The sequence below is a fragment of the Pogoniulus pusillus genome, chromosome 29, assembly GCF_015220805.1.
Source record: "Pogoniulus pusillus isolate bPogPus1 chromosome 29, bPogPus1.pri, whole genome shotgun sequence".
NCBI lineage: Eukaryota > Metazoa > Chordata > Aves > Piciformes > Lybiidae > Pogoniulus > Pogoniulus pusillus.
In genome coordinates, this window is record NC_087292.1 from 17,345,820 (window position 1) to 17,370,476 (window position 24,657).

Genomic DNA, 24,657 nt, shown 5'->3' on the forward strand with positions numbered 1-24,657 from the left:
AGGCAGCGAGGGCAGCGGCGGTAACGGAGCCCTGAGCAAGCGCTGTAGGCTTAGGAAGCCCAACAGCAGCGGTCACTGCCCCCGGGCGTTCGGCTCCGCGGGACGCACCCTCAGGGACACCACTGGAGCCCCGAAACGCCAAGAGCCGTTGCCGGGGCGTTCACCCAGAGAGCGGCGAGGCCAGGGCCGGGGCCGGGGCCGCGGGACCTCTCCTTAGGCTCTGCGCTCCCGGAGCCAGCCTCGGCCCGGCCACTGCCGCCCGCTCCCGCCGCGGCCCCGCACAAACAAGCCACGGCCGTGACGCGTCCCTGCTCCCAGCGTGCCCCGCGAGGCGCGCAGTGCCCGCCGGGGGCTGCAGTCCGCCGGCAGGGCCGCGGCCGGGCTGGGCCTTCCGCCTGGACTACAGCTCCCGGCAGCCCCTGCGCTCCGCTCGCCTTCGCACCGGCCCCGGGCCCCGCCCCCCCAGCGCCCCGCGCGCGCGCGCCGGGCCCCGCCGTGTCCCACCGCGGCCACCGTCGCCGAGCTCCGCCCACCGCTCCCCCCGCCCCGCGCTCCCGGCCCTTTGACCCCGTTGTTATGTCGGGCCCGAGCCGCCGCCGCCGCCGCTCCCCGTAACGCTGCCCGCAGACGCCTCCTCCTCCTTCCCCCCCCGCCCCCGCCCCACCCCGCCTCGCGCCCCGCCCGCCCCGCGCGCGCCCGCCCCGCCCCCGCCGCCGCCGCCGCCCTCCCGCCGCCCGCGCGCGCCTAACGGTCCGCGCCCGCCCGCCGCCGCCCCGCGCGGGAGGAGGAGGAGGAGGAGGAGGAGGAGGATGAAGGAGATGAAGCAGCGGAGGAAGAAGGAGCGCACGTGGGCCGAGGCCGCCCGCCTGGTGAGGGGGGTGCGGAACCGGGATCCGAGCCTCGCCGCACAGGGCCTGCAGTGGGCCCCGGGAGGCGGCGCGGGGGCTCGGCCGGGCCCCGGGGGGCCTCCTTCGCCCTGGGGGAGCTCTGCTCAGCACCGGAACCGGCCCCGCCTCGAGTAACGGCGCCGGCGGCGGGGACTGGCCCGGGGCCCGAGCTTCCTGGATCCGGGGGCAGAGTCGCCAGCTTCCCCCTCCCGGGTCCCGCGGCGGTGCCTGCTCCTCGGTTGTTTCTCTGCCCGGGCCGGGCGGGCAGGGGCCGAGCCCCGGTGTGTGCGCGGGGGCCGGGCCGGTGCAGCCGCAGCCCTCGGCGGGGGCCGGACCCAGCCGCCCACTCCTCCGGGGGTCCCTGCGGCCGTCAGCTCCTTCCGCCAGGCCCGCGGGGGCCCGGGACGGGTTCCGGGAGGTCCCTGCCGCTCCTCGCTGACTGCCGCCGCTGTCGTTGCTCAGGGCCGGGGCCGCACTCGTTGTGGGGGGGTTCATTTTCTTCCTTGTAGGCGGCTCAGAAGCGGGCGGGAGGAAGCGGAGCCTCGGGCCCGGCCCCGGGTCAGGGCCTGCTGCTGTCAAAACTTTCTGGCTTCTTTCCGGAGGCTTCCTCCAAGGCCCAGCCGCAGGCCTGGGGGTGCCGCGGGGTCAGCCTGGCTGCGGGCAGGCAGCCTGCGGCCCCCTCGGGCGTTAGGGGATGGAGCTGTGGCTGTGCCTAAATTCTTTTTGTTCTTTGGAGAAGCTGCTGTGAAGGCTTCGACTTCCAGCTGCCAGCTCTGTGCAGGTCTGTTGGACACTGCTGCTCTTTGCCCCTGGCAGTGGGAGGAGGAGGAGGAGGATGGTGATGGTTTCCCTGCAGGAAGCCTGCTTGAGCCCCATCTGTCTTTAACTCCAAGTATGGAGCAGGAATTATCAACCCCAAAATAACCTGAGGCTGTCCCAGGTGTGGTGAGTGGGGACTGGGCAGAAGTTTGAGGTAGAGGTGGACTTGGAGGTGTTTGGGCTCATGGCTTGGCATCCCCACGTGCTGGTGGGCACTGCTGCCAGCTCCCTTTGGCCCCTGCCTGGTTGCTACTCAATCTTGGTGACACAGACCTGTGCTGGGACTGTCAAGGAACAAAGCAGGAGGTGGGGAGAGTGAGGCTGGAGGTGAGGAGGAAGTTGTTGAGCAGGAGAGTGGTGAGAGGCTGGAATGGGTTGCCCAGGGAGGTGGCTGAGGCCCCATGGCTGGAGGTGTTTGAGGCCAGGCTGGCTGAGGCTGTGTGCAGCCTGCTCTAGGGTAGGGTGTCCCTGGGCATGGCAGGGGGGTTGGCACTGGCTGCTCCTTGTGCTCCCTTCCAACCCTGCCTGATTCTGTGACTCTGTCTGTGAGGATCTCGCAGCCTGTGGCCAGTGTGAGCAGATCCCTGCAGTGTCCTGCCCTTAGCCCTAGCAGTGGCACTGGCTGGTGAGGGGAGGGCTGTGCTGGCTGTGTAGCCTGTGGGCATCTGGAGGAATGGACTTCAGGTCCTTCAGATGTGTCCTGATCCCTTGAAGGTTGTTTTCTTTTGGGTCTTTGCCTGGCCAGGTTGTGCTGGAGCACAAAAACATTCTGGGGAACATTTGAGATGAGTCCAGCTGAGAGTTGGGCCTGGAGTTGAGCCTTAAAGTAGACTTCCAGGATCGGAAGTGGGCTCCAGGAGGGCTGGGGAGGGACTATTGACAAGGTCTTGATATGACAGGAGGAGGAGGAATGGGTTTGAAGTGGCAGAGGGGAGATAGAAACTGGATGTTAGGAAGAAGTTGTTTGCAGTGAGGGTGGTGAGAGCCTGGCACAGGTTGAGGGTGGTGAGAGCCTGGCACAGGTTGAGGGTGGTGAGACACTGGCACAGGTTTCCCAGGGAGGTTGTGGAGCACAGAAGCACCCAATGTGATCATAGATCACATTGGGTGCTTCTGTGCTCCACAACCTCCCTGGAGATGTTCAGGACCAGGCTGGATGAGACCTTGAGTGACCTGTTCTAGTGGGAGGTGTCCTTGCCTATGGCAGGAGGTTGGAACTGGCTGAGCTTTGAGCTCCCTTCCAACCTAAACCTTTCTGTGGTTCTGTCTTCAGGGTAGGTCTTGGTGCTCCTCCTGAGTGAGATTTGTTTGGCTGTCAGAGTGTTTTCTTAAGGCCTGCCAGGAGGAAACCTAATCAACCAAGCATCCATCTTCCAGCTGCTTGCATCATCTTTTGTGTGTGACAGTGGTTTAGAACCCACATGACTGAGCTGGAGAAGGGCAGGAGCTGGCCACTGTGGAGCTTGCCCTGCAGGAGCAGGTGGGCAGTGCCATGCCCTGTGATCCTCTTGGAGACCCTGGTTCTGCCAGCCAAGCAGGTTGGCAGGGAAGCTTTCCTCCTAGGTGACCTGTAGGGGCAGAGGCTGTGCTAGGTGACCTGGCACAAAATCATCTCGTTGGGATCAGATCAGCCAGCAGATGGAGAGAGGGGATCCTGCCCCTCTGCTCTGCCCTGCTGAGACCTCACCTGCAGTGCTAGGTCCAGCTCTGGAGCCCTCAACACAGGACCTGATGGAGAGGATCCAAAGGAGGACCATGAAGATGGTCAGAGGGGCTGGAGCAGCTCTGCTCTGGGGACAGGCTGAGGGAGCTGGGGGTGTGCAGCCTGGGGAAGAGAAGGCTCCAGGCAGACCTCAGAGTAGCCTGCCAGGACCTGCAGGGGCTACAAGCAGGCTGCAGAGGGACTGCTCCCAAAGGCCTGCAGGGATGGGACCAGGGCAGTGGTTTGAAATGAGAGCAGAGCAGCTTGAGAGTGGAGGTGAGGAACAAGTTGTGCAGCAGGAGGCTGCTGGAGCACTGCAGCAGGTTGCCCAGGGAGGGAGCTGAGGCCTTCTGGCTGGAGCTGCTCCAGGTGAGGCTGCAGAAGGCTGTGAGCAAGCTGCTGTAGGGGAGGATGTCCCTGCTGAGTGCAGGGGGTGGCACTGGGTGGGCTTTTGGAGGTCCATTCAAACCCAACCCATTCCAGGATCCTCTGAATGGTCTCAGGTCTAACAGGTGAGTAGCTCTCAGCACCTCTGGGCTGCCCAGAGCAGCACAGCAGACTCCAAAGCAGTCTCACCCTCCTGCGATGGGGCAGGGAGCTCTTTACACCTGCCTGGGCCAGCACCTCAGGCTGAGTGGGTGCCAGAGCTGTCTAAAGCCTCAGCAGCACCTTAGAGCTATGGATGAAGTAGTCCTTGCCCCATCTCACACCAGACCATCTACTTCCAGAGCCCTGCAGCTCTGGAGCAGCTCCTGCAGCTCTCAGGCCCGGTTGTACATGGGCTAAAGATAGCTCTGGAGCTACCACTCCTCTCACACGTGCTCCCTGTCACAAATGCTTTGCCCTTCCCTTTCTGGCACACACTTCTGTGCTTTGTGTTCCTCTCAGTGTTTCTCAGCATCACAGGCAAAAGTGGTTTCCAGTGTGGCCACTCCTGCAGAGCTGAGGCTGTGCACATGCCACCAAATGAGCCCTGAAGGCTCCGTTTGGGCACCCAGAGTCACTGCCAGAGCCCCTAACTGGGGCAGTGGTGTAAGCTGCCATCATGAGGGGTGTGGAACCTCTTGGCTCTCAGTGCATCAAATGGTGGGGGGGGGGAAAGCCTTTTGGGGGGGGTAAGGGATAGGTAAATGCTTAAATTGTGGCAGCTGCTGGAAGGTTGCTGTGGTGCTGGCAGTGCCAGGCTGGAGTCTGGGCTCTGGTGGGTAACCTGCAGGATCATCTCTTCCCCCCAGCTCTTCCATTATCAGCCTCTTCACGCTGGTGACTGGGGATGGTTCCCCTGAGCACAGCTTCTTTTCTCTTGGTGTGAATGCCCCTCGGGCTGAGTTTTGTGCTGGCTGTGACTGTCACCCCGGGGGGGTTCCGAGCTCCCAAAGAGCTCCTTTCTTGTTCACCACACGTTCCACCTCCTGGCTCCGCAGCCTGGGGAGTGCTGAGTTCCCCCTCAGCAGCTGCCCGTGAGGGACAGGGCCATGGGCCAGGCAGGAAGCATCACAAGCTAGGGAGGAGTGGGGAGGCAGGTGGTTAGTGGAGGAAAAAGTGCTGGAGCTGGATGGAGTGGGAATGAGAATTGTTTGCTGCCTCTGAGGAGGGCTGAGTCCTGCTTTGATCTTTGCTTTAACCTCTTGGTCTGTTCCTCGGGTTAGACCTCAGGTAGCTCCCATGTTGCTGTCCCCTTCCAGGTTAGCAGCAGCAGCACCTTCAGGCAGCAGGAAAATCCACCTGTTGGGTTAAGAAATGGCTCTTAGCCCAAAGCAGAGCTGAAGGGCAGCCCTGCAGTGCCCTGGCTTGGCTGCTGCCTGCCTTGCAGAGGTTGGAGGTGCTCTGGAGATGGAAGTGAGGCCCTGCCTCACCATTCCAAAGTTCTCCACACATGTCCTGTTCCTGCCACTCCAGAGACAGCCTGAGGGCTCTGGACCTCCCCACACTGCTGGGGGTGAGCTAAATGTGGCCTTTGGGTTCCCCCCTGGGCCTCTGACAGCAGTCAGAGCGAAAGCTGCAGCCTGGCTGCCTCCTCTGACGCTTGCTCACAGATGACATCCAGGTCGAGCGTCGCTGTGGCCGTTGCAGCAGGGGAGTCTGGACCACAGAAGGTTCCCAAGTGAACCTCCATGGCTGCTTCTTGGCTGTGCCAGGCCATGCCCTTTGCCTGTGGCTCAGCATTTGTGCCCCAGCAGGCCCAGGGCTCTGCTGAATTCCATCTCCTTGGCATTCAGCAAGCAGCTTCCCTGGCTGAGACGGGAGGCAGCTGCAGGGGGAATCTGCCTCCAGAGACACATCCTGGTTTACATCTCCTGCAGCTTATTTTGGTTCCTTGTTTCCTGTTTCTGTGGGAAATCATCCCCACAGAAATGTTCCCTCCTCTTTTCCAGGCCTTCAGTTCTTGCTTTGAGATGGTTTGGAGCAGTTGCAGAGGCTTTGGAAAAGGCCTCTTCAGTTCCTCACATGTAAGAGGCAATTCACAGGACATGTGAAGGGAGGAGTTAGTTCCTGCACTGCCTTTTTCAGGCCTTGGCTTTCAGGCAGCCCAAATCTTTATTCCAGAGTGGCTCCAAGCCATCATTTTTCCCACATCCTTCACTGTCATTTTGGGTTTGGGCAGGGGCAGGTCTGCAGTTGCTGCCTCAGGGATGTGCTGAAGCCTTTCCCTCCTCTTCAGCCCTGTCCAATGAGGCCTTTCCTCTGATGCTCTCTTGTCTTGCCTGGCCTGCTGCTCTCGGTCCCTTCCATTCATCTCTATCCATGATGCTAAGGGGCCTGGAGCAGCTCTGTGAGGAGCAAAGGCTGAGAGCCTGCAGAAGAGCAGCCCCAGAAGAGAGCTGAGCAATGCTCAGCAAGAGCTAAAGGAACTGTGGGGGCCAAGAGGATGAGGCCAGACTGTTGTCAGTGGTGCCCAGGGACAGGCCAAGGGGCAGTGGGCACAAACTGGAAGCCAGGAGCTTCCCTGAGGAGAAACTTGTTTGGTGTGAGGGTGCAGAGCCCTGGAGCAGGCTGCCCAGAGAGGCTGTGGAGTCTCCTTGTGTGCAGAGCTTCCAAGCCCAGCTGGGCAGTGTGCTGCTGGGCAAGCTGCTGGGGGTGCCCTGCTGGAGCAGAGGGTTGGACTGGATGATGCTCAGAGGTCCCTTCCAGCCCCCTCATGCTGCCCTTCTCTGAGCAGAATTCTGACTCTTGCCCTTCTTGAGACGAAGCAAAACCGAATGCAGCCATCCAAGGGTGGCAGCTGCTGGGCTGTGCAGTTGCTGTCCAGTGCCACTTTGCCTGGCAGAAGTAGTGCTGGGTGCTTCACCACGAGAGAGGGAGAAGGTTTTGCAGCACTGAAGTTGCCTCTGCCTGTGACACAGCTCTGGAGGCTGCAAGTGGCAGCAGCTTGGTTAAAGTCTGGGGTAAAGCTTCCTTCCGCTGCTTGCGCTCTGGGGCCAAGGCCAAATCCTGCTGCTTTTCCTCTCCTCCTTGTTTCATTAAGGAGCAGGTTAAGGGCAGGCTTTGTGATGCTCAGCCTGGTCCAGTCCTGAGGTAGCTGAAATGTTCAGCCTGTCTCCTGCAGTGGGTACCATTTTAAGAGGCTCAGTGGCTGGGCCTGACCCGCAGCCTGCAGAGCAGCTCTGCGAGCAGAGAGGTAAATTCCCTACTGACTCGAGGCCTTTTCTGTCTTTTCAGGTGCTGGAAAATTACTCTGATGCTCCTATGACCCCAAAACAGATCCTGCAGGTCATAGAGGCTGAAGGACTGAAGGAAATGAGGTTAGTATTGATAACCCTGGCTGGAGCCTGGCGTGGAGCAGGGGGGAGGCTCCCCGGGAAGCCTCCAGTTGCTTGGTGCGGCTCTGCTGCGTCTCCTGCCCACTGCTCCTCTCCTGCTGCTGCTCCTGCAGGCACTGCAGATGACAGCAGAGACATTTCTGAGCAGGTTGTGGGTTGGGTTGTGGCTTTTTTTTCCCCTTTGACAATAACTGGGAGCTGTTCCTTGGATTTGTTGATAAGAGAGAGAGCCTTCTCCAGGCAGCTCTTGTAGAACCAGTGCCTGCTGCAGGTCAGGCTCCAGCTCTGTCTGGTACTTCCCACCTCCTCCTACGCTTCTCTCCCCAGCAGCTCCCAGTTGCTGCTGTTCTGGCTCCAGTTTGAGGACAGATGAAGTGCTGTCTCCTGTGATGCTTCGTTTCTGGAGCAGACAGGATGATGTAGGAGATTCCAGAAAGTTTTGCATGTCTCTAGCAGCTTCTGCTCAGGTTTTGGAGTGCTGTGGCAGTGCAGCTCATGCTCCTGTGGCTCCTGGCATGCAGGAGATGCCCATTCTGAAGTGGGTTTCACGTGGAGCAGAAGCTGATGTGGAGACACAGAAGTGACAGGGGTGGGAGATGTTTCCTTGTTTAAGTAGCTGTGACCTTCTCTCTGTGTGACAGCTGTAGGAGATGAACAGTGGCCAGCAGGACAAGGGAGGTTCTTCTGCCCCTGTGCTCAGCACTGCTCAGGCCACACCTTGAGTGCTGTGTCCAGTTGTGGGCTCCTGAATTGAAGAGAGCTGTTGAGGTGCTGGAAGGTGTTGAGAGAAGGGCAGCAAGGCTGGGGAGGGGCCTGTGAGGAGAGGCCGAGGGAGCTGGGGGTGTGCAGCCTGCAGAAGAGGAGGCTCAGGGCAGAGCTCATTGCTGTCTGCAGCTCCCTGAAGGGATCAAAGATCACATTCTGTGCTTCTGTGCTCCACAACCTCCCTGGAGGTGTTGAAGGCCAGGCTGGATGAGGCCTTGAGCACCCTGTGCTGGTGGGAGATGGGCAGGGGCCCATGGAGAGCAGGTTGCAGTAGATGATCTCTAAGGTCCCTTCCAACCTGAGCCACTCTGGGATTTCTTGTAGGCTCTAAAAGCAGGTCAGGACCATTCTGTCTGTTGCCACAGCTTGTAATGAAACCTCCAAAGCTGAAATGCTTTCAGGGTGGGAAAGGAAACTGTTGTCAGTTTGCAGTTTGAGAATGATCTTCTTGGAAATGTTTTGTCTCAATTCAAGTTTTCAGTTTCAGTTTTAGTAACAGAACCAGCTTGGTTTTGGTAGCTCTTTCAGGTAACCTTTTCTGCCTGTGACTAACTGGAAAACACCAGAGGAGGTGACACAGAAGTTCCACATGTGTCAGTGTGGGATGAGCTGGCACATGAGGGCATAGAATCAAGCAGACTGGAAGAGAGCTCCAAGCTCAGCCAGCCCAACCTAGCACCCAGCCCTGCCCAACCAACCAGACCATGGCACTCAGTGCCCCAGCCAGGCTTGGCTGCAACACCTCCAGGGACAGTGACTCCACCACCCCCTGGGCAGCCCATTCCAATGCCAATCACTCTATCTGCCAACAACTTCCTCCCAACATCCAGCCTAGACCTGCCCTGGCACAGCTTGAGGCTGTGTCCTCTTGTTCTGTTGCTCCACAACCTCCCTGGAGGTGTTCAGGGCCAGGCTGGATGAGGCCTTGAGCAACCTGTGCTGGTGGGATGTGTCCATGCCCGTGACAGGGACTGGCTGAGTGAATTCTATGATTCACAGAATGGGTTAGGTTGGAAGGGAGCTCAAAGCTCAGCCAGTTCCAACCTCCCTGTGCCATAGGCAGGGACACCTCCCACTGGAACAGGTCTGTGAATGGTTTCTGCTCCCTCCACCAGCTGAGGGATGCCCATTTGAACATCCCCTTCGTGCTTTTGCCCTGCTGAGGCCATTCCCTGAAGCTGGCTGCCCTCTGTCTTACAGTGGCACCTCTCCCCTGGCCTGTCTCAATGCCATGCTGCACTCCAACTCGCGGGGTGGCGATGGCCTCTTCTACAAGCTGCCTGGACGGATCAGCCTCTTCACACTCAAGGTAAGTGCTGAGCTCCTGCCCTCTAAGCTGAGCTCTTGAGTTCTTGCTGAGACCTTGTAGTAGCCTTCCAGTATCTGAAGGGGGCCTGGGGAAGGACTATCGACAAGGTCCTGTAATGACAGGAGGAGGAGGAATGGGTTTGAAGTGGCAGAGGGGAGATGGAAACTGGATGTTAGGAAAGGGTTCTTCGCAGTGAGGGTGGTGAGAGACTGGAGCAGGTTGCCCAGGGAGGTGTTGAAGGGTCATTTGGATGTGCTTAGGGATCTGGTTTAAGGTGAATCTTGTAGAGTAGGGTTACAGACTGGACTTGGTGATCCTGAGGGCTTTGCCAGCCTGCATGTTTCTGTGAGGTGGTGCAAGCCTCATCCCTGCAGGTGTTCAAGGCCAGGCCAGATGTGGCTCTGAGCAACCTGATCCAGTGTGAGGTGTCCCTGCCCATGGCAGGGGGGTTGGAACTGGATGATCCTTGAGGTCCCTTCCAACCCTGACAATTCCATGATGCTAATTCTTCTTGCTGCTCCTTTTCTGGCAGCCAGAAGGAAACACAACCAAGCAGCAGATCAGACTAAAACCTTGCAGGCAAAGTGCCTCGTTCATCCTCCTGCCTGCTCGCTCTGTGCCGTGCAGGGCACTGAGCATCACCATTTCCCTCGGAGCCAGAGCTGCTCTCTCTGGGATGTTTATTTTTAGGGGGCTTGTTTTGTCCCAGCAATCAGAAATGTTGATGTTCCTGAGGCTTTTCTTTCACCTTGTGATGTGCTGTTGGGTTCCCTGCTCAACATCAGCTCTCTGGAGCAGCTGAGCTACCTGTTGGCTGCTTGCAGCTTTTTATCCTTCCTCTTTTCTGCTGTCAGGAAATGTTGTTGAGTTGCCATATTTGGCTGCAAACAGATGGAAATGAAGTGGCTTGGATCTGTACAAGTAGTAAACACATCTCCTGAGCTTACTATCTTAGCAGCTGGCTACTCAGGTGCTGCTCTGCTCTTTCATGGTAGGAATGAGCTGCTTCTCACAGAAGCACAGAATGGCAGGGGCTGGAAGGGGACCTCTGGTGATTGAGTCTAACTCCTCTGCCAAGGCAGGGTCAGGTAGAGAAGGTCACACAGGAACACCTCCAGGTGGGTCTGGAATGGCTCCAGAGATGGAGGCTCCACCACCTCTCTGGGCAGCCTGCTCCAGGGCTCCAGCACCCTTACAATGAAGAAGTTCCTCCTCATGTTCAGATGGAACTCCTCATGGCCAAGCTGGTGCCCCTTACCCCTTGTCTTGTACTGGGCACCACTGAACAAAGCCTGGTGCTGCTCTGGTGGGGGGACTGGACCAGGTGATCTTTTGAGGTCCCTTCCAGCCTCTGACATTCTACGATTCCATGATCCTCCTGCCACCCACCCTTGAAGTATTGATGAGGATTGATGAGATCCTCCTCAGGCTGCTCTTCTCCACACTAAACCTTTCCTCACAGAGGGGTTCCAGTCCCTTCTGCATCTCTACAGCCCTTTGCTGTCCCCTCCCTAGCAAGTCCCTGTCCCTCTTGAACTAGGGAGCTCAGAACAACTCCCTCTGCATCTCTGCAGCCCTTTGCTGTCCCCTCCCCAGCAAGTTGCTGTCCCTCTTGAACTGGGGAGCTCAGAATAATTCCCTCCAACAGGAGCTGCCCCTGTGTGGAGCAGTGCAATTAGTAACCTTAATGAGCTGGGCTGTGTTGAGGTCACTCCCAGGCGGTGCCAGCAGCACCTGCTGGCACTTTAGGTGATTTCTCTCCCGCTCTGAGCCCACACAAAGCTCAAGCAGGGGAGGTTACAGTCAGGCAGGTAAAACCCAAACTGCCTTCCCAGTCTCTGTGCACTAAACGCTGTGTTGGTGTTGGTAGAGGTGTTGGAGGGGGGCTGCAGCCATCCCAGTTGTGTTTGCCCCCGTTAGAAGGACGCCCTGCAGTGGTCCCGCAACCTGTCGGTGCCAGAAGGGGAGGAGGTGGAGGATGCAGCAGATGCAGAGAGCTGTGGGTCCAATGAAGCCAGCACTGTGAGTGGTGACAACGATGGTAAGTGTCTGGTGGCCTTCACCTGAAGCCACAGGCCTGCCCCAGGCTCTGCCTCACCTCTTCTCTCTCTTTCAGTGTCTCTCGATGAAACCTCCTCCAACGCCTCCTGTTCCACTGAGTCCCAGAGCAAGGCTCCTGCTGCCACCCGGGAGAGCTACAGAACTGCCTCCCAGGTAGGAAAAACTGGGAATAGTGGGAAGCAGGAAGCCTCTGAGGGACCTTTCGTTGATGGGTGGCTGAGCAGGATGGGGACTGATTGTGCAAAGATGTCTGAGTTATGGAGCCTTCTCCTCAAGTGGGGTTTGCAGTGTGGGCAGGGATTGTGGACAGGGAAGGTGGTTCTGGATTCCCTGCTAGTCACAAAGGTGACTCCTGAAGGGTCACTTCAGAGCCAGGTAGCTCTTAGCCAAGCTGTCTAGAAGATGAGGGCCACAAAGATGATCAAAGGGCTGGAGAACCTCCCTGGTGGGGACAGGCTGGGAGAGTTGGGGCTGTTCAGCCTGGAGAAAAGAAAGCTTCAGGGAGACCTTAGAGCAGCCTGCCAGTGCCTGAAGGGGCTCCAGGAGAGCTGGGGAGGGACTTGTGACAAGGACTGGGAGTGACAGGATGAGGGGAATGGCTTTGAGCTGGGAGAGGGGAGATTGAGACTGGAGATGAGGAAGAAATTGTTGGCAGTGAGGGTGGGGAGACACTGGCACAGGTTGCCCAGAGAGGTGTTCAAAGCCAGGCTGGATGAGGCCTTGAGCAGCCTGTGCTGGTGGGAGGTGTCCCTGCCCCTGACTGAGCTTTGAGATCCCTTCCAACCCAAACTGTTGTATGAGTCTGTGTTTTTTACCCTCCCATAATGCCTTTGCTCCCCTGGTTTGCTCTTGCTTCCACCCTGGGCTGCAGACAAGCAAGCAAAAGAAGAAGCCTGGAGTGATGCTGCCTCGTGTTGTGCTCACACCCCTGAAAGTCAACGGCGCACACATGGAGTCTGCCTCTGGTGAGCACTGCTCTCTGATGACTGCCCAGGGAGCTTTTAATCACTTCTCCCTAATTATCTGTTAAGTTTGCCTCAGGATTTCCTTAACACTCACTGCCACTGCCTGGGGCTGTGGAGGGTTGCCCTGAGCTCCATCAGAGGGGTTGGTGACAGAGCAGCAGCACCACCCTGCCAGGGTGCATATGGCAGCAGGAGATGCTTGCAGCAGACCTCTCTCCAGACTGAGTTTCTGCCTCTCTCTGCATGGCTTTGTGATGTGGTTTTGCTTTTTAGGCTTCCCAAGCAGGCATGCAGATGGGGAGAGCAGCAGCACCTCCAGCAGCAGCAGCAGCTCCTTGGCCCTCTGCAAAGCCTCCTTGCGCAGCAGAGTAGAGATCAACAGGGACCCTCCCCAGCTGCTCAGAGGCATCCGGAAGCCCACAGCAGGTTGGTGAATAATTGGGCATGAAGAGAGCAGTGCTGAGGTCTCTCTCTAGCTGAGACAAGAGCCAAGGTTCCTTTCCTTCTGAAGGCAGATGATGATCTCTAGGCTCACAAGCCAGAGCTCCTCCCTGAGCATTAGTGAGCCTGCAGAACTTTATCTGCTCTGAATTGTGCCTGAGTGTGCCAGAGATGTCACCTCCTATCAAAACTGCAGCTGCACAGCTGTTCATTAGTGTGTAGCAGAGTCTGATCCATGGAATCAGACTTGTTTGGGCTGGAAAAGGCCTCTAAGATCACCCAGGCCAAGCAGCAACCTAGCACCGCTATGACCACAGCCACGTCCTCCCCAGATGCCATGGCCACAGGCTTCTTCATCACCTCCAGGGATGGGCACTCCTCCACCTCCCTGGGCAGCCTGTGCCAGTCCTGACCACTCTTGTAGCAAAGAAATTTTTCCTCATCTCCAACCTAACCCTCTCCTGGCACAATTTCAGGCCATTTCCTCTCCTTCTATCACCTGACAGCAGTGAGCAGAGCCCAGCCCCACCTGGCTCCAACCTCCTCTCAGGGAGCTGCAGAGAGCAATGAGGTCTCCCTCAGCCTCCTCTTCTGCAGGCTGCACACCCCCAGCTCCTGCAGCTGCATCTCCCCAGCCCTCTTCTCCAGACCCTTCCCCACCTTTGTTGCCCTTCTCTGGACCTGCTCCAGCCCCTCAGTGCCCTTCTGGGAGTGAGGGGCCTGTAACTGCCCCCAGGATTCCAGGTGTGGCCTCACCGGTGTGCAGTACAGGGGCACAATCCCCGCTCTGGTCCTCCTGCTGGCCACACCGTTGCTGATCCAGGCCAGGATGCTGGTGGCCTTCTTGGCCACCTGAGCACCCTGCTGGCTCCTCTTCAGCTGCTGTCAGCCAGCACCCCTGGTGCACACTCTGCTCTGCTCCAGCTCTTGCTCCTTTTGCTGCTGGAGATGAATTTTTGCCTCTCATGCTGCAGTGCTTCCATGCAACCAAGGTTTGTTTATCTGCCTACTCTCCAACTCCAGGGCAGATGAAAAGGAACCGTGGTGAGGACATTGACTTTGAGACTCCTGGTTCCATCCTGGTCAACACCAACCTGCGAGCGCTCATCAACTCCAGAACCTTCAACGCTCTCCCCTCCCACTTCCAGCAGCAGCTGCTCTACCTCCTGCCCGAGGTGGACAGACAGGTAGGAGGGTGGAGGGGATGGGGATTGCATTCCCTGCCTTGCCCCCGGGTGGCAGGAGGGCTGGAGGCAATGCTGTGGCTGTGTCCATCAGGTGGGGGCTGACGGCTCGATGCGGCTCAGCGGCAGCGCTCTCAACAATGAGTTCTTCACCCACGCTGCGCAGAGCTGGCGGGAGAGGCTGGCTGACGGTGAGTGCATGAGGCTCTGCTGCAGGAGAGCTCTTCATTTCAGGGCATCTCTTACAGAGAGGGCACAGGAGTGGCTGTGCTGCCCCCAGCCTTTCTTCTTGCCTCTTTAAAATCAAAGATGTGTTTTCCTTTGGGGCCTGCAGAGCACAGTGGTGGAGAAGTGAAAGTGCCAGACTTAGCTTCATGGAGTGGTTTGAGTGGGAAAGGACCTTTGAAGCTCATCCAGTCCAACCCCCTGCAGTCCCCAGGGACATTCCCAACCACAGCAGAGTTGTTCGCAGCCCCAGACAACCTGGCCTGTGGTGGTGCCAGGGCTGGGGCAGCTCCCACCTCTCTGGGCAGCCTGAGCCAGGCTCTCCCCACCCTCAGTGCCAAACATTTCTTCTTTCTCTCCATTCTGAATACTCCTCTTTTAGCTCAAACCATCCCCTCTTGTCCTGTCACAACAGGCCCTGCTCAAAAGCCTGTCCCTAGCTTTCTGATGGGCCCCTTCAAGCACTGCAAGGCCACCAGGAGGTCCCCCTAGAGCCTTCTCTTCAACCCCAACTCTCTCAGCCTGGCTTCACAGCAGAGAGCTTCCAGCCCTCACTGGCCTGTGTCTTGCTTGAGGCTTTATGACCATTGCCCTTGAGGAGCTGCAGGCAGTGTGTGTGGATCGGTGGGGTAGTGACAGTGTCCTTTGTGCCTGCCCAGCTGCTGCAGAGGCACCAAAGGCTGCATCTGCAGAGGCAGGTTTGTGTGGAACCTGAACTGCAGTCTCTTGTTCCACGCAGGTGAATTCACCCACGAGATGCAAGTTCGAATTCGGCAGGAGATGGAAAAGGAGAAGAGAGTGGAGCAGTGGAAGGAGAAGTTCTTTGAGGACTACTATGGACAAAAGTGAGATATTTTACCTCCTCTGTCCTGTTTTTCTCCTGTGCCTGTGCAGGTAGCAGAGTGTTTGTGCTTGACAGATCCCCAAGGTGAAGCTTAGACTCCTGGCAGAACCTGGCGTGTGGGGAGTGCTGGGTGGAACTGGCTGGCAGCAGGGCTTGTGTCCCAGGGAAGCTCCCAGTCCTGGTTCCCACCTCTTGGGTTCCTCACTGCCTGTGACAGAGCCGTGGGATGGGAGGTGTGGAGGTCGTGGCAGTGACTCCGGGAGGTCTGATGGGTCTCAGCTCTGCGATCCGTGGCGGCTGCAGCCGGAAGCGGAGCTGCTGGCGTTGGGTGGGCCTGAGCTTTCAGCTCGGTTTTACATCTACCTCACAGGTTGGGCTTGACCCAAGAAGAATCCCAGGAGCAGAACTCGGTGCAGGAGGACGCAGAGAACAGGACGGGGCTGGCTGTGAAGGCAGAGGCTCGGCTGCCGCGGGGGCCGGCGGCTCGGCAGCGGGACGGCCACTTCCGCAAGCGCTCCCGCGCCGACCTCCGCTGCAGGGCCAGGAGGAGCCTCTACAAACTGCGGGAGGCTGAGCAGGCAGAGGCCTCCAAGGAGGCTGCTCCAGCAGCAGCTGATCCCTCCCTTCGCAAAGACACCAAGCTTGAAGCAGAGCTGAAGAAGGACGACCTGCGGAGCCCTTCGGCCGCGGCGCTGAAGCCGGAGACTTCCCAATCCCACCTCTCTCCCGAGGCTTCCAAACTCCACGGGCAATCCGAAGACCCATCCCTGGCAGCTGCAGACAGGATTCCTGCTCTGCCCCAGGAGAGCCCTGCTCCTCGGGATTCCAAGGACCAGAAGAGGAAGTGCTTTGAGGAGGCAGCCTCCGCGTCCTTCCCCGAAAAGAAGCCCCGGCTTGAAGATCGTCAGTCCTTTCGTAACACAATTGAAAGTGTTCACCCAGAAAAGCCACAGCCTACTAAAGAGGAGCCCAAAGTCCCACCCATCCGGGTAGGAAAGGGGCTCCGTGGTGTTGGGGGGCTCAGGGCTCTTGTGCTCGCCAGCACCCAATGGCTGTTAGAGTGGGGAGTGCTGGCATGCTGAGAGGAGTGGCAGAGGCTCCCTGGCAGAGCTGGTGGAGCCTCCTCTGATCCCTGCTGTGGGGCTTGGTCTCTTCTCCCAGACAACCAGCAACAGAAGAAGGGGACACAGCCTCAAGCTGTGCCAGGGCAGGTCTAGGCTGGATGGTAGGAGGGAGGTGTTGGCAGAGAGAGTGATTGGCATTGGAATGGGCTGCCCAGCGAGGTGGTGGAGTGGCCGTGGCTGGAGGTGTTGAAGCCAAGCCTGGCTGGGGCACTTAGTGCCATGGTCTGGTTGGTTGGGCAGGGCTAAGTGTTAGGTTGGACTGGATGATCTTGGAGGTCTCTTCCAACCTGCTTGATTCTATGAAATCACTCCAGGGCCTTTGCTGGAGAGCTGAGGGTGACCTTGACTCTGTTAGGTCCCAGTTCTGTGGGTGCAGAAATCACTTTTCCTGAGCCTGGCTGGCCTGTTGTGGAGGAGACCTTCAGATGGTCTTCTTCATCCTGTGCAGCTTGCCAGTGCCTCTGGGGCAGAATCTTCTGACTTGCCCTATCCTGACTGGAAGTGTTCAGCAGCCCTGCAGGCTGTTCACCCTGCTGTGAGGGGTGAATGAGAGGAAATGGCCTGAAACTGGGCTGGGGGGGGCTTAGGTTGGAGAGCAGGAATAATGTCTGCTGCAAGAGTGGCCAGGGACTGGCAGAGGCTGCCTGGGGCGGTGATGGAGTGCCCATCCCTGGAGGTGCTCAAGAAACCTGTGGCCATGGCACTTGGGGACAGGGTTTAATGGCTACAGTGGTTGGATCTTAGGGGTCTTTTCCAACCCAAACAATTCTCAGACTCTATGACTTTGGGCTCTGTAGGTCCAAATCCAAATTGTTTATTCTGGGATAAAATCACAGAATCGTTTCGAGTGGAAGGAAACCTTTGAGGTCATCAAGTCCAGCAGTCATCCATCAGCCAAGTCTGGTGTCTGTGCCCATGGGCTCTGCTAGAGCAGTCACAGTGGAGCTTTACCTGTTCCCTGACAGAGCTCACACAAGCTTCAGGGACACAAATTGTTGCTCCCCTGCCAAAGCCTGGTTTGAAGTTGGAATTTTCAGGTTTTATGGAAGCCTTTGATGCTGACTGTGTTGAGCAGTTACCAGTCAAACATTCTGCTGTCCTCTCTGGGGACAGGCTGAGAGAGTTGGGGTTGTTCAGCCTGGAGAGGAGAAGGCTCTTGGGAGGACCTTAGAGCAGCCTGCCAGTACCTGAAGGAGGCTACAGGAAAGCTGGGGAGGGACTTTTGACAAGGACTGGGAGTGACAGGATGAGGGGAATGGCTTTGAGCTGGGAGAGGGGAGATTGAGACTGGAGATGAGGAAGAGATTCTTGGCAGTGAGGGTGGGGGGACACTGGCACAGGTTTCCCAGGGAGGTGTTCAGGACCAGGTTGGATGAGACCTTGAGCCACCTTTTTCTGGCAGGGGGTTGGAACTGGCTGAGCTTTGAGGTCTCTTCCAGTCCAAGGCGTTGAGTGAATGTCAGAGGCAGGACTGATGGCTGCTCCCTCTCTTTGCAGATTCAACTGTCACGTATCAAACCTCCCTGGGTGGTTAAGGGTCAGCCCTCTTACCAGATCTGCCCCCGCATCATCCCCAGCACCGAGCCCTCCGCCCGGGGCCGCGGCGGGGCCCGGACCCTCGCAGACATCAAAGCCAGGGCCCTGCAAGCCCGAGCCCAGCGAGAGGCTGCCGCTGCCATCGGAGGGGGCGGGGGCCCGGGCGGAGGGAGAAGCCCTGACGAAGGAGGCGGCGGCGGAGGAGGAGACGCCGGCGGCGGCCGCGCAGGGCACAGGAGATCCAAGAGGACTCACCGAAAGCGTTCGGCAGATCTGCAGCGAGCACAACTACTGTCGCCTCTCCAGCTGAGTGGGCAGCCGCTGGGCTCCCAGGTGGCTGCTCAGGAGGATGACTCCAAGGCCTTCCTCTCCTCCAGACGAAGCCCCTTCTCCTCGGCCGGTGAGGGAAGCGGAGCTCTGGAAGGCGGTGCAGGGGCTGGCTCAGGGGAAGCTCAGCCCACTGCTGGGTCGCCCAGCAGCCTCCGTGATGCTTTGACTGGGTCATCAACTTGTGAGAGACAGGAGAAGAGCCCTGAGCAGCTCCCCTGTGAGCCAAGGACCGAAACCCCCTCCTGTGGAGCACCACAGGAGGGGCAGAGCAGCAGCGCAGTTCCTCCAGGGAACGGCCTGCGGTGGTCTCAGGGGCAGGGAGCTGCTGTGGGCAGTCCCGGGGCTGATGGGTCACAGCTCAGAGGTGGTGGTGCTGCTCCTGCTGCCCAGCTGGCTCAGCACTCCAGCCTGAAGGGAAACGCCTCCAGCTGTCCTGCTCTGCTGCCAGAGTTGTCACCAGATGGTAAAGAATGCCACCAGGCAGAAGGGTTGGCTAGGTTTAGACTGAATGGCTCTGAGGCGCTGGTGGAGAGGGGTGGCACTGGCAGTGGTGACTCCAGAGTGGCAGAGCAGGAGGTCCCTGTGCCGTGCAGCCTGGCAGGCCTGCAGGCAGAGAGAGTGAGCGAGGGCAAACCTTGGCACGAAGAGCAGAAGATGGAGTCTGTGGTGGAACCTCCCCACGGTGACCTTGTTTCTCAGAACGGGATCAATACCTCTGACAAAGTGCAGCTGAGGGACAGGTGCCCTAGAACAGGACCAGAAGATGCCCATCAGGGAGAGCCTGAAGAGCTGCAGCCAAAGGGAGACGCCGAGGTGCAGAGCACACACAGCGAGACCACAGACACCGCTTCCGACCTGGAAGCTGAGGAGGGCTCAGAGCTGGACGCCTGCGGCAGAGGTGGTGGCTGCAGGGAGGTGGCTGGGAAGGGCTCCTCCTGTGGCAGCAGCGCCGAGGGGTGTGACAGGATCAGATCAGCATCGCCTGTGGAAGCAGAGAGCGTGGCCTGTGCCGTGGGCTTCCCCGCAGAGCCGAGCACCGCAGCTGCAGCTCAGAGGTGGGCAGCACACACACCATTGCCCCAGGACGCTGAGGGGCCAGCAGGCCTTGCCTGGCCTGTGCCCTCTGTTGAAGCCAACAACCCCCTGGTGATGCAGCTGCTGAAGGGGAAGCTTCCCCTGGAAGAGCTTCTCCCAGGCCCTCACAGCAACACAGAGCTGGATGGCACACAGCCGGCGCTGGGCACACGGTCGGAAAGCCTCTGCCTGCCCGGGGAGGGAGGCAGCAGCTGCTGTGTGGGCAAGGAGTCTGCTCCAGATGTGGGAATGAAGACAAGTGCCCTCAGCAGGAGTGATGACTTCCACTCGCTGAGATCTTCTGTCGACCCCCAGGAGAAGTGCGGGGCGGGGGCAGCGCTGCCTGCAGCCAAGGGTGCAGAGGATCAACCTGTTCCAGAAACACATTCCAAAGTTGGTTCAGCTTTAAGCTGCCAAGACCAAGTGGCAAATGTGGCAAGTGCCTCTCAGAAGCCTGAAGATTTGGGACCTCTGGGAAGAACATTTTCCTCCTGTAGCTTTGAGGAGCAGAAGGAGTTGCCCAAGGTCCATCGGATGCCGCAGCACAACCTGTTAGCCAGCATCACCGCAAATAAAAGCCCAGACAAGCTGAAAGCATCTGCAGAGCCTCAGTTTGTATCTCCAGCTCTCCCTTCTCTTGGTCCAAATCAGACAGGGGGTGCCTCGGGCAGCAAAAGTTACGTTGGGGTTCAAGGCAAGAAGCTCTTTGGCTCTGGCTTCCCTCGTGGCCCCAGCGTTCGCCTGCAGCCCCCCAGGGCTTTAGACCCCGCTTCAGCCGTGGGGACCTCATCCCCCAGCAAGCAGAGTCCTCTGGAGAAGAGCTGCGTGGCAGGAGGAGGCAGGGCGGCTGCGAGGGACGGGTGGACCCCCAAGCAGCACAGCACCCCTCTGGGAGCAGGCAAGAGCGAGAAGGGTTCAGCGTGCAGCAGCCTGGCCAAGAGCAACGCCGAGAACAGGAGCGCCGCGGCCGGGACCCCCGCGGAGCCTTGGGAGCAGCCGCAGGGCTTACCCCTGCCGAGGGACCACCTGCCCTTCCTCAAGCTTTCCAGGGAAGCCGGGAAGGGCCAGAGTCAGCCCTTGGAGCCTTCTTCCATCCCCTCTCAGCTGAACATCAAGCAGGCGTTCTACGGGAAGCTGTCGAGGCTGCAGCTGAAGCCCGGCGGCCGGAGCTGCTCCCCGGGCGCGCCGGCGTTCGCCCGCAGCGTGGTGCAGCTCAGCCACCGGGGCGGCCGCGGCGCCGCCGCCCTCTCCGTCCAGATGTTCGCTGACAGCAGCAGCATGGATGAGATCTCCTTCAAGTGCTCCTGCAGCCTGAAAGCCATGATCATGTGTAAAGGCTGCGGGGCCTTCTGCCACGACGACTGCATCGGCCCCTCCAAGCTCTGTGTACTGTGCCTTGTGGTGAGATAATGGCCGCTGGCCGCGGGCGCGCTGTGTGTTGTGTGGTGTCCTTTGGTAACGACCGATCCTGACTCCCGTACACCAAATCCTCTCCTGTCTGTAGTAGAAACGCCCTCACGCTCTGGCTGGGGAGGAGAGCTGAGCTGCCTTCCCACCCAGCACCACGGTGCAAAGCCCTTTCTCGCTTCTGGGGGTGGAGGATCTGGAGGGATCCTTCTGCTTCGTGCGCCCGTGGAAGCCCCAGCTGTGCCCTGAGGAGAGGCAGCTTGCCGTGGCCACGCGTGGAGCCTCTGCCGAGGAGCTGCTGACATCCAGAGGAACTGGAAGGAGACGTTTCCTACTTCAGGGCTGTGCTAGGTGAGGCCCTTCAGTCTTCCACTCTCCCCTCCTGCCATCTCCAGCCCTGCTCTGCGCAGGAGGAGCCGGCGGGCAGCCTGCGAGCCAGGAGCTGCTCTGCAGTGCTGGTTTGAGCGGTGCCTGGGGTGCTGCAGCAGGATGTGGTGCCCAGCAAAGCACTCTGCAGGAGGCTGTGGAGCCAGCCACAGCTCAGCCTGCACCGCATGGAGCCAACACGGAGGATGCAGGGAGAACAAAAGGAAACAGAAGCATGGCCGGTGCCAACCCGGTGCCTTCTGCTGCGCTGCAGGATGCTGCGTGGCCCTGGCTGGACTGCTGGCCAGCTGCTGCCACCACTGCCTCTTGGCTGGCTTCACAAACTGAGGTGAAACCTTGGGAGCTTCCCAGAGCTCTTCGGTGTGGCCAAGTGACCTCTGCACCGCAGCCCTGCCTGCCGGGGGGGACCTCAGCCTGGCTGAGCATCTTGGCTGTGCATCTGTGTGACCATCAGTGACCATCAGCTAACATTTAAAGCAGTGTTTTTATCCCACCCCCCTTTATTATATTTTTTTTTAAATGAGTTTGGGGTTGGTTTCTTTTGGTTTTCTTGATTTTCATTCTTTGGCTGTACAAAGTGAATCCTTTTGGCTCCTGTGAGTGCCCTCTCTGCATCTGTTGGGTCATGTATTTATATGTTGTACACAGTACTGGCCAACTCTGTAAATGGATGTGATGTACATAGGACATAAAGGGGTCTCTCTCTTTTCGGTTTGCTTTTCTCTTCGGTTGTCCCCTCCTGGGCTTACCAGGCTCTCACAGCAGTATTGCATTCAAGTGGTGGTAGATAACCAACCTGCACCCCCTGCCTGGAGCCGCTCCTCTGTCCTGCCCAGCCTCAGGCTCAGTGCACCAAAGCCTCGCCCTGTCCCCTGGGCTCCCTGCTGCAGGCAGGAGGTGAGGTGGGAGCTCTAGGATGACCTCGGTGGGGGTTGTGGAAGCCGAGTGGACTCCAGCAGTCGCTGCTCTGAGCTGTGCGTTGCTGCCGTGCGAGCTGGTGAGCAGCCCTGTGCGGGGTGGATGGGGAGCGGCTGATGAGCGGGAGGGGGAATCGCTCCTGGGGGGAGGGGGGGGAGAGATTGGCTGAGTGATTGCAGCAGCAGCCAGAACGGGGAGGGGTTGGTGTTTGTTTTCTCCTGTCCCTTCTCTAGCTCTATCCTACCTCCCTTGACCATGCACTTTTGTTTTTAACCGTACAAGTCCCTGTCTGAGGTGCAGCCTGAGGGATGCAATGAGTTGTAGTCTGCAATGGTTTATCCTGAACGCATCTGACAGCCTCCGAGTGTGGGGGGAGGAGAGGGACCAAGGCAGCCCGGGCTGGACCGAGCCGACAGCAGAGCTGGGGGGTGTGGAACCTGCTTACCAAAGATAGGAAGCAGAGCCAGGGTCTGGCTCTGCCTCCTTTGGGGCCACTGCAGTGTACAGCTGGGGCTGGGCTGGGGGGCCCTGGGGGGCCCTGCTCTCATGTATGTCCCTTGTGGTATTGGAAAAATAAACACTCTGTAAAACCTGCAGCTGTGCCTTCGTCCTTCCTGCCCTCTGCTCCCCGCGGCACTGCTGCTGCTCCTCTGCTCTCCGGACCCGGGCGGGTCCCAGGGCTCTGCTCCAGGGCCAGAGGAGGCCACAGAGGTGAGCCCAGGGCTGGAGCAGCTCTGCTGTGAGCACAGGCTCAGGGAGCTGGGGGGGTGCAGCCTGCAGAGAAGGCTGCAGAGAGACTTCCCAGGGTGTCTGAGGCAGGCCAAGGAGGAATGGTTTGGAGCTGAGGAAGAAGTTCTGCAGCGTGAGGGTGCTGAGAGCCTGGCACAGGCTGCCCAGGGAGGCTGTGGCTGCCTCCTGCATGGGGGTGCTCAAGGCCAGGCTGGATGAGGCCCTGAGCAGCTGAGTGTAGCTGAGAGGTGTCCCTGGGCACGGTGGGGAGGTTGGAGGAGATGAGCTCTGAGCTCCCTTCCAGCCTGAGCCACTCTGTGGTGATCCAAGGGCATTGCCTTGGCCTCCTTAAATTGGGTTTTAGACACTTGCAGCACCAGAGGGAGGGACCTGCCCTGGCTAAGGGCAGCAGTGCCCACGCTGGCCCGGGTGGCACCGGGCAGCTCTTACTGCTGCCCCTGCTGGCTTTACATCACCTGAGCTCAGGTGATGGGTACAGAGATCTGGAAAGGCCTCCTGAAGAGCACCACCTCACAGCACTCTCTGCTTCCCGAAGCCACCTCTGGGCTTTCTGCAGCCCCTCGGCAGTGAGAAAAGGATCAGGTCAGGTCTGATGGGGCCACGCCTGGGGGCTGGGCTTGGGCACCCTCCCCAGGGCAGTTGGTGATCTGCCGAGGTGGGCACAGCTGGGCTGTGGGAGTGTGGTGACAGTGTCCAACCTCCTCTTGTCCCGCAGTGCTGCAGGTCAGTGCCGATGGTGCCATCTCCTCCCAGTTTCTTCCCCTTGCTGATGCCAGGGGCTGGTGGGCAGTGGTGCAGCCCAGCTGCCTGGGTCTGCTGGCAGCAGAGCTGGTGTGGAGAAGGAAAAGGGGCAAAGCTGGGTGCTGTGGTGTGAAGAAAGTTGTGTCCCTGGGAGGGGGCTGCTGGCTTCAAGTCCACACTGCTCCTGCTGAGACAGGAGTGAGCTCTGTGGCACCATTGGTCCCTTCAGTGCTGGGCCTGCCAGCCCCGGGCACCTCCAGCCCCTGCTGGCACGAGGCTGCTCTGGCACAGGAGCTGGGTCCTGCACCAGCTTTGGTGGACTTTTGGTAGCTCCTTGATGTTCTCCTGGTGCTGGCAGCCTTCAGGGTGCTTAAAGACCTCCAGATAATCAAAATATGCTAAAAATGAGGAAAGCAAAACAACTCCTGAGGTCGTTGCTCAACAGCTGCCAGGGCTGTGCTCTGCTGGTGCCTGGGGGGTGGTGTCAGGAGCTCTTGGAACAGGGGAGCTTGGAGCTCTCAAGAGCAAACCCCAGCTAAAGGCAGAATTTCACACAGAGCAAACAGAATCTGATCTTTTTGGGGGTGATACTGCTCTGATAACGAATTCATTTCCTCCCTCAGAGGCTCTGCTGTGTGGCTCTGACTGTGGTGCTCTGGAGTGTCCCAGCTGCAGACAGGAGACTCTCTGAGCTAGCCAAGACACCTGTGGGGCTGTGGAAGCAGCAGGAGCTGTGTCCCCAGGTACCAAAAGGTGTTTCGCACACTGCTGTGACCCAGTGCTGCTCATCCCCACACCTGCAGCCAACTCCTTCCATCCCTTGGAAGTTTGGGAGCAGCTCACCCAGGGGCTCAGTGTCACCAAACCTGTGCCAAGGACAGGAGGGAAATGCTTGGCCTGTGTTTGCTGCAAACCCTCAGGTGAGCTCTGTGCACACTTTGAGAATCATGGAATGGTTTTGGGTTGGAAGAGACCTTGAAGCTCTTTGAGCCCAACTCTTACCCCAGCACTGCCCCAGGGCACCACCAAGCCATGGCCCTCAGCACCACAGCTCCAGGGCTTTCAAGCCCCTCCAGGGCTGGGGACTGCACCACTGCCCTGGGCAGCCTGGGACAGGAAGAAATTGTTCCTCATGGCCAATCTAAACCTGCCCTGGGGCCACTTCCTCTTGCCCTATCACTTGTTCCCAACCTCCACATGGCTCCAGCCTCCTTCCAGGGAGTTGGCTGTGGAAGGGTCCAGCTGGGCTCTGCTGTTCCAGTTACAAGCACAAACGGTCAGGTAGGTCCTTGGCCAAAGCCATAGAATGGTTTAGGTTGGAAGTGACCTCAAGGATCAGCCAGTTCCAACTGCCAGGGACACCTCCCATTAGAACAGGTTGCTCAAGGCCTCATCCAACCTTGCCTTGGACATCTCCAGGGAGGTTG

General features: G+C 58.9%; 1 protein-coding gene across 1 annotated transcript; it reads left to right on the forward strand.

The window, feature by feature from the left end:
- Nucleotides 1–737: 737 nt before the first annotated feature.
- Nucleotides 738–22,335, forward strand: ASXL1 (ASXL transcriptional regulator 1). Its single transcript, XM_064167499.1, has 12 exons — nucleotides 738–869; nucleotides 7,069–7,151; nucleotides 9,135–9,243; nucleotides 11,164–11,284; nucleotides 11,360–11,457; nucleotides 12,176–12,269; nucleotides 12,543–12,695; nucleotides 13,734–13,897; nucleotides 13,989–14,085; nucleotides 14,859–14,964; nucleotides 15,334–15,952; nucleotides 17,585–22,335. The coding sequence occupies exons 1-12, from the start codon at nucleotides 810–812 to the stop codon at nucleotides 20,435–20,437; spliced, it is 4,557 nt and encodes a 1,518-aa protein (XP_064023569.1). The 5' UTR covers nucleotides 738–809; the 3' UTR covers nucleotides 20,438–22,335.
- The last annotated feature ends 2,322 nt before the right edge of the window (nucleotides 22,336–24,657 follow it).